Source organism: Pagrus pagrus, assembly GCF_965226575.1.
Source record: "Pagrus pagrus genome assembly, chromosome: 10".
NCBI lineage: Eukaryota > Metazoa > Chordata > Actinopteri > Spariformes > Sparidae > Pagrus > Pagrus pagrus.
In genome coordinates this window covers 318,459-325,912 of record NC_140194.1, presented here as the reverse complement: position 1 = coordinate 325,912, position 7,454 = coordinate 318,459, and the positions used below count along the sequence as shown (strand labels likewise).

At 40.5% G+C, this 7,454-nt stretch overlaps 1 protein-coding gene across 1 annotated transcript in view; it reads right to left on the bottom strand.

Annotated features, from left to right (window-relative positions):
• Positions 1 to 435: 435 nt before the first annotated feature.
• LOC311263181 (tryptophan 5-hydroxylase 2-like) overlaps positions 436 to 7,454 on the bottom strand; it is a 9,105-nt gene continuing 2,086 nt past the window's right edge. Inside the window, 6 exon segments of the mRNA XM_084363104.1 lie at positions 436 to 1,208; positions 1,482 to 1,615; positions 5,811 to 5,906; positions 6,348 to 6,474; positions 7,372 to 7,388; positions 7,390 to 7,446. Of these exon segments, the coding sequence (XP_084219230.1) occupies positions 1,034 to 1,208; positions 1,482 to 1,615; positions 5,811 to 5,906; positions 6,348 to 6,474; positions 7,372 to 7,388; positions 7,390 to 7,446 (606 nt within the window). The 3' untranslated portion in view covers positions 436 to 1,033.

Below are 7,454 nucleotides of genomic sequence, written 5' to 3'. Positions count from 1 at the left end.
CGCCCCTTACCCTGACGTCACGATTTCTACCACCCAGGCCCGCGAAAGTGACGATCTACACCACTTGATGTGTCGCCATTTTCCTTCTTTCTTTCTTCTGTTTCGGGCGCGCAAAGGATCTTGGGGTATGGGAGCTTGTGACGTTCGAAGGATGCAGACCCTGAATTGAGCCACAGCTGGCCTCGCTCTGGAGCTCCACCTGCACACAGTCACATGATCAACTCTGCAGCTGGATGCACACCTGCAATCATTCAGTTTAAATCAATCACTTTTATTCACACAGAAACCTTTAGTTGAGCAGCCGATTGATCCTGAGAGAGTGAGCTGAACACATTTGTTTTACTGATGTGTCTGGTTTTCTGTTGAATCACGTTGCTGTTCTCCTGCTCGGCTGGAAAATAACGTTTTTCTATTCTATAAAAACAAAAATCTGTCTTCATAAATTCATTTATTCACAGCTGATTTTAAAGTTACACACAGAGAACAATAAAGAGCCTCAAGCATCCAGCTCACATCAATCAATCAATCAATCAATCAATCAATCAATCAATCAATCAATCAGTGACAGGTGCAGATCAAGAGGAGGATGAGCTCTACATATCATCGGTTCATGTCTCCTCTGACTAAACTGGATCATCTGAAGGTTTCACCGTTTGTGGTGAAAATGAACGTTTGTGTTTTAAAGAGGAGAAACTGGACTCGGCTCGTCGCAGCTTCACATGAATCACACACATTTATTGATTATTTCATGTTGGAAGTTACGGAGCGACTGGGTTTAAATCATTTTGAAGAAAATGAACAAAAACAAACAAAGAGCTCACAGATGAAGCAACACGACGGGTCCAGCTGTTCCTCTCTCCTGCACTCATCAGATCCTCTCTGACAATAAAATGAAACATTAATTGATGAGTCACAACATTTATAATAACTGCATCATCAGCCAAACTAAACACAGACTACACCAGCTCCACGGCTTGTTGTTGAGAAGCATTGTGGTGCGTCACTGAAGTTTTCAACCAATCAGAGCGCGGCTTCAGATGCCCATGTAGGTGTTCATCTTGCCCAGAGCGTCACAGACGGTGGTGAGGTCGCTGCGCAGGTCCTGAACCACGTTCTCGATGCTGCGAGTGTCTTTGAGCAGGTCGATGCTCTGAGTGTACGGGTTGTAGTACACGGAGAACGGCCGCTTGATCGTCTTAGCAAACTCCCTGTCACACACACACACACACACACACACACACACACACACACACACACACACACACACAGAAGGTCATGTGATACGATGACATCATTTGGCAGAGTCTGAGGTTCAAGGACACTTCAGGGATGTTTGTCATGTCTGTTGGACTCTATCATGAGCATCTGTAATGGCTGTGGACAGACATGAGTGGACTGGTGGGACACTGAGGACACAGCTGGTGATCTGGGTGGAGTTTGATCATTTCTGTGTTGAAGCAATTTGTGTGTCTGTTGTTCACCTCATCTTCTCTTTGGCCTCCTCGAAGCTCTCGGAGACAAAGTAAACGTCCTGGAAGGTGGTGATGAGACACTCCTGGTTACAGGTCGTCTTCGGGTCGAACATCTTCACACAGGCCTGATCGGAGAGGGCATGCTGGGAAAAAACAGTCGGGATGGTGGAACCATGAGTCTATTAATTATTAGTTAATTATTGATTAAACTGTCAACAGACACATTTGACTTTAACTTTTAATTCTGCAGTACATGTGTAGTAAATGACAACATCCACGTATAGACTGGTTCTCTATGATGTTCAGTCTGACACCAGGAAGCTGCATCATTCTCTCTGACAGTGGAAACAACACACCACTCTTCAAACCTTTTTTACTTTAATTAGCTTAAAGTTTTATTTTTCCAGTTTTATCTATTTGATTCTTTTTCATCGTCTGAACTTTTATTTAGTTTGAATCCTGTTTCTCCAGTGTAGAGCTGTGGGGGTCCTGGTGGGAAGAAGCCTGAGAACTGGCTCCAGACCACAGAGAAATAATCCAGAAATACTGAATATATGAAATCTATCGCTTCTCTGTACCTGCCTCTAAAGCTTCCTCTAAAGCTTCCTCTAAAGCTTCCTCTAAAGCTTCCTCTAAAGCTTCTTCTAAAGCTTCCTCTAAAGCTTCCTCTAAAGCTTCCTCTAAAGCTTCTTCTAAAGCTTCCTCTAAAGCTTCCTCTAAAGCTTCCTCTAAAGCTTCTTCTAAAGCTTCCTCTGAAGCTTCCTCTAAAGCTTCCTCTAAAGCTTCCTCTAAAGCTTCCTCTAAAGCTTCTTCTAAAGCTTCCTCTGAAGCTTCCTCTGAAGCTTCCTCTAAAGCTTCTTCTAAAGCTTCCTCTAAAGCTTTCTCTAAAGCTTCTTCTAAAGCTTCTTCTAAAGCTTCCTCTAAAGCTTTCTCTAAAGCTTCTTCTAAAGCTTCTTCTAAAGCTTCCTCTAAAGCTTCTTCTAAAGCTTCCTCTAAAGCTTTCTCTAAAGCTTCTTCTAAAGCTTCTTCTAAAGCTTCCTCTAAAGCTTCTTCTAAAGCTTCCTCTGAAGCTTCCTCTAAAGCTTCTTCTAAAGCTTCTTCTAAAGCTTCCTCTAAAGCTTCTTCTAAAGCTTCCTCTAAAGCTTCCTCTAAAGCTTCTTCTGAAGCTTCTTCTAAAGCTTCTTCTAAAGCTTCCTCTAAAGCTTCTTCTGAAGCTTCTTCTAAAGCTTCCTCTAAAGCTTCTTCTAAAGCTTCTTCTAAAGCTTCTTCTAAAGCTTCCTCTAAAGCTTCTTCTAAAGCTTCCTCTAAAGCTTCCTCTAAAGCTTCTTCTGAAGCTTCTTCTAAAGCTTCTTCTAAAGCTTCCTCTAAAGCTTCTTCTGAAGCTTCTTCTAAAGTTTCCTCTAAAGCTTCTTCTAAAGCTTCCTCTAAAGCTTCCTCTAAAGCTTCTTCTGAAGCTTCTTCTAAAGCTTCCTCTAAAGCTTCTTCTAAAGCTTCCTCTGAAGCTTCCTCTAAAGCTTCTTCTAAAGCTTCCTCTGAAGCTTCCTCTAAAGCTTCTTCTAAAGTTTCCTCTAAAGCTTCTTCTGAAGCTTCTTCTAAAGCTTCTTCTAAAGCTTCCTCTGAAGCTTCCTCTAAAGCTTCTTCTAAAGTTTCCTCTAAAGCTTCTTCTGAAGCTTCTTCTAAAGCTTCTTCTAAAGCTTCCTCTGAAGCTTCCTCTAAAGCTTCTTCTAAAGTTTCCTCTAAAGCTTCTTCTGAAGCTTCTTCTAAAGCTTCTTCTAAAGTTTCCTCTAAAGCTTCTTCTGAAGCTTCTTCTAAAGCTTCTTCTAAAGCTTCTTCTAAAGTTTCCTCTAAAGCTTCCTCTAAAGCTTCTTCTAAAGCTTCTTCTAAAGTTTCCTCTAAAGCTTCTTCTAAAGCTTCTTCTAAAGCTTCCTCTGAAGCTTCCTCTAAAGCTTCTTCTAAAGTTTCCTCTAAAGCTTCTTCTGAAGCTTCTTCTAAAGCTTCTTCTAAAGTTTCCTCTAAAGCTTCTTCTGAAGCTTCTTCTAAAGCTTCTTCTAAAGCTTCTTCTAAAGTTTCCTCTAAAGCTTCCTCTAAAGCTTCTTCTAAAGCTTCTTCTAAAGTTTCCTCTAAAGCTTCTTCTAAAGCTTCTTCTAAAGCTTCTTCTAAAGCTTCTTCTAAAGTTTCCTCTAAAGCTTCTTCTAAAGCTTCTTCTAAAGTTTCCTCTAAAGCTTCTTCTGAAGCTTCTTCTAAAGTTTCCTCTAAAGCTTCTTCTGAAGCTTCTTCTAAAGCTTCCTCTAAAGCTTCTTCTAAAGTTTCCTCTAAAGCTTCTTCTAAAGCTTCTTCTAAAGCTTCTTCTAAAGCTTCCTCTGAAGCTTCCTCTAAAGCTTCCTCTAAAGCTTCCTCTAAAGCTTCTTCTAAAGTTTCCTCTAAAGCTTCTTCTAAAGCTTCTTCTAAAGCTTCTTCTAAAGCTTCCTCTGAAGCTTCTTCTAAAGCTTCCTCTAAAGCTTCTTCTAAAGTTTCCTCTAAAGCTTCTTCTAAAGCTTCTTCTAAAGCTTCTTCTAAAGCTTCCTCTGAAGCTTCCTCTAAAGCTTCCTCTAAAGCTTCCTCTAAAGCTTCCTCTAAAGCTTCCTCTAAAGCTTCTTCTAAAGCTTCCTCTGAAGCTTCCTCTGAAGCTTCCTCTAAAGCTTCTTCTAAAGCTTCCTCTAAAGCTTTCTCTAAAGCTTCTTCTAAAGCTTCTTCTAAAGCTTCCTCTAAAGCTTCTTCTAAAGCTTCCTCTAAAGCTTTCTCTAAAGCTTCTTCTAAAGCTTCTTCTAAAGCTTCCTCTAAAGCTTCTTCTAAAGCTTCCTCTGAAGCTTCCTCTAAAGCTTCTTCTAAAGCTTCTTCTAAAGCTTCCTCTAAAGCTTCTTCTAAAGCTTCCTCTAAAGCTTCCTCTAAAGCTTCTTCTGAAGCTTCTTCTAAAGCTTCTTCTAAAGCTTCCTCTAAAGCTTCTTCTGAAGCTTCTTCTAAAGCTTCCTCTAAAGCTTCTTCTAAAGCTTCTTCTAAAGCTTCTTCTAAAGCTTCCTCTAAAGCTTCTTCTAAAGCTTCCTCTAAAGCTTCCTCTAAAGCTTCTTCTGAAGCTTCTTCTAAAGCTTCTTCTAAAGCTTCCTCTAAAGCTTCTTCTGAAGCTTCTTCTAAAGTTTCCTCTAAAGCTTCTTCTAAAGCTTCCTCTAAAGCTTCCTCTAAAGCTTCCTCTAAAGCTTCTTCTGAAGCTTCTTCTAAAGCTTCCTCTAAAGCTTCTTCTAAAGCTTCCTCTGAAGCTTCCTCTAAAGCTTCTTCTAAAGCTTCCTCTGAAGCTTCCTCTAAAGCTTCTTCTAAAGTTTCCTCTAAAGCTTCTTCTGAAGCTTCTTCTAAAGCTTCTTCTAAAGCTTCCTCTGAAGCTTCCTCTAAAGCTTCTTCTAAAGTTTCCTCTAAAGCTTCTTCTGAAGCTTCTTCTAAAGCTTCTTCTAAAGCTTCCTCTGAAGCTTCCTCTAAAGCTTCTTCTAAAGTTTCCTCTAAAGCTTCTTCTGAAGCTTCTTCTAAAGCTTCTTCTAAAGTTTCCTCTAAAGCTTCTTCTGAAGCTTCTTCTAAAGCTTCTTCTAAAGCTTCTTCTAAAGTTTCCTCTAAAGCTTCCTCTAAAGCTTCTTCTAAAGCTTCTTCTAAAGTTTCCTCTAAAGCTTCTTCTAAAGCTTCTTCTAAAGCTTCTTCTAAAGTTTCTTCTAAAGTTTCCTCTAAAGCTTCTTCTAAAGCTTCTTCTAAAGTTTCCTCTAAAGCTTCTTCTGAAGCTTCTTCTAAAGTTTCCTCTAAAGCTTCTTCTGAAGCTTCTTCTAAAGCTTCTTCTAAAGTTTCCTCTAAAGCTTCTTCTGAAGCTTCTTCTAAAGCTTCCTCTAAAGCTTCTTCTAAAGTTTCCTCTAAAGCTTCTTCTAAAGCTTCTTCTAAAGCTTCTTCTAAAGCTTCCTCTGAAGCTTCCTCTAAAGCTTCCTCTAAAGCTTCCTCTAAAGCTTCTTCTAAAGCTTCTTCTGAAGCTTCTTCTAAAGCTTCTTCTAAAGCTTCCTCTAAAGCTTCTTCTAAAGCTTCCTCTAAAGCTTCTTCTAAAGCTTCTTCTAAAGTTTCCTCTAAAGCTTCTTCTAAAGCTTCTTCTAAAGCTTCTTCTAAAGCTTCCTCTAAAGCTTCTTCTAAAGTTTCCTCTAAAGCTTCTTCTAAAGCTTCTTCTAAAGTTTCCTCTAAAGCTTCTTCTAAAGCTTCTTCTAAAGTTTCCTCTAAAGCTTCTTCTAAAGCTTCTGTGTGTGTGTGTGTGTGTGTGTGTGTGTGTGTGTGTGTGTGTGTTACCCTGAGCTCTCCGATAGACGACAGTAATCCGGCTCCGTACGCTCTCAGCTGACCGTCCTGTTTGCACAGTCCAAACTCAATGGTGAAGAAGTAACACTGTTCAACACACACACACACACACACACACACACACACACACACACACACACACACACCATGGTGTTCATCAGGTGTTTCAATGAACGGTTGTGTTTGGTTTCATCTCCTATAATTATGTGATCGTACACCAAACACCGAGCAGTCATCACTACCATCTCCTCGAACCTGCACAGAATATTAATATGGCACATATAAAAGAATCGCTGAATAACATAAATAAAGTTTGATCTCCGCCTGCTCCTGATTCTTCTCTGGTCTTTTCTAAAGAGAATTATCTCAGATTTTAAAAAGTAAACTGTGAGATTAATGATCTTGTTTGATGTATTGAGTATTGTGAATGTGATCACTTGTCTTCAGGACCTGGTGCAGTGATCAGTGTGGCCTGTAGGGGGCGCTGCTGGATCAGATGGCACACAGAAACACACTGTGGACACTCACTGTGGCCAGTTTCTGCACGTCCTCATCAGACGCTCCCAGAGAAGCCAGACCAATCTCCTGAGAGAACTGAGCGAACTTTGGATCAGCCAGCAGAGGAACGTGGCCGAGCAGCTCGTGACACGTGTCCCTGAAACAAAACCAGAAACCAGACAGGTTTAGATCTCAGGTGTGATAGATCTCAGGTGTGATAGATCTCAGGTATAATTGATCTCAGGTGTGATAGATCTCAGGTGTGATAGATCTCAGGTATAATTGATCTCAGGTGTGATAGATCTCAGGTGTGATAGATCTCAGGTATAATTGATCTCAGGTGTGATAGATCTCATGTGTGATAGATCTCAGGTGTGATAGATCTCAGGTATAATTGATCTCAGGTGTGATAGATCTCATGTGTGATAGATCTCAGGTGTGATAGATCTCAGGTGTGATAGATCTCATGTGTGATAGATCTCAGGTGTGATAGATCTCAGGTATAATTGATCTCAGGTGTGATAGATCTCATGTGTGATAGATCTCAGGTGTGATAGATCTCAGGTATAATTGATCTCAGGTATAATTGATCTCAGGTGTGATAGATCTCAGGTGTGATAGATCTCAGGTATAATTGATCTCAGGTATAATTGATCTCAGGTGTGATAGATCTCATGTGTGATAGATCTCAGGTGTGATAGATCTCAGGTATAATTGATCTCAGGTATAATTGATCTCAGGTGTGATAGATCTCATGTGTGATAGATCTCAGGTGTGATAGATCTCAGGTATAATTGATCTCAGGTGTGATAGATCTCATGTGTGATAGATCTCAGGTGTGATAGATCTCAGGTGTGATAGATCTCATGTGTGATAGATCTCAGGTGTGATAGATCTCAGGTATAATTGATCTCAGGTGTGATAGATCTCATGTGTGATAGATCTCAGGTGTGATAGATCTCAGGTATAATTGATCTCAGGTATAATTGATCTCAGGTGTGATAGATCTCAGGTGTGATAGATCTCAGGTGTGATAGATCTCAGGTGTACTCACGGCTCAGGTGTGTAGAGGCGGGTCTGTGCTGTGACGGACGTACTGAGTGCAGTTAAACACTCTGTAGGCCAGACCAGCCAGGA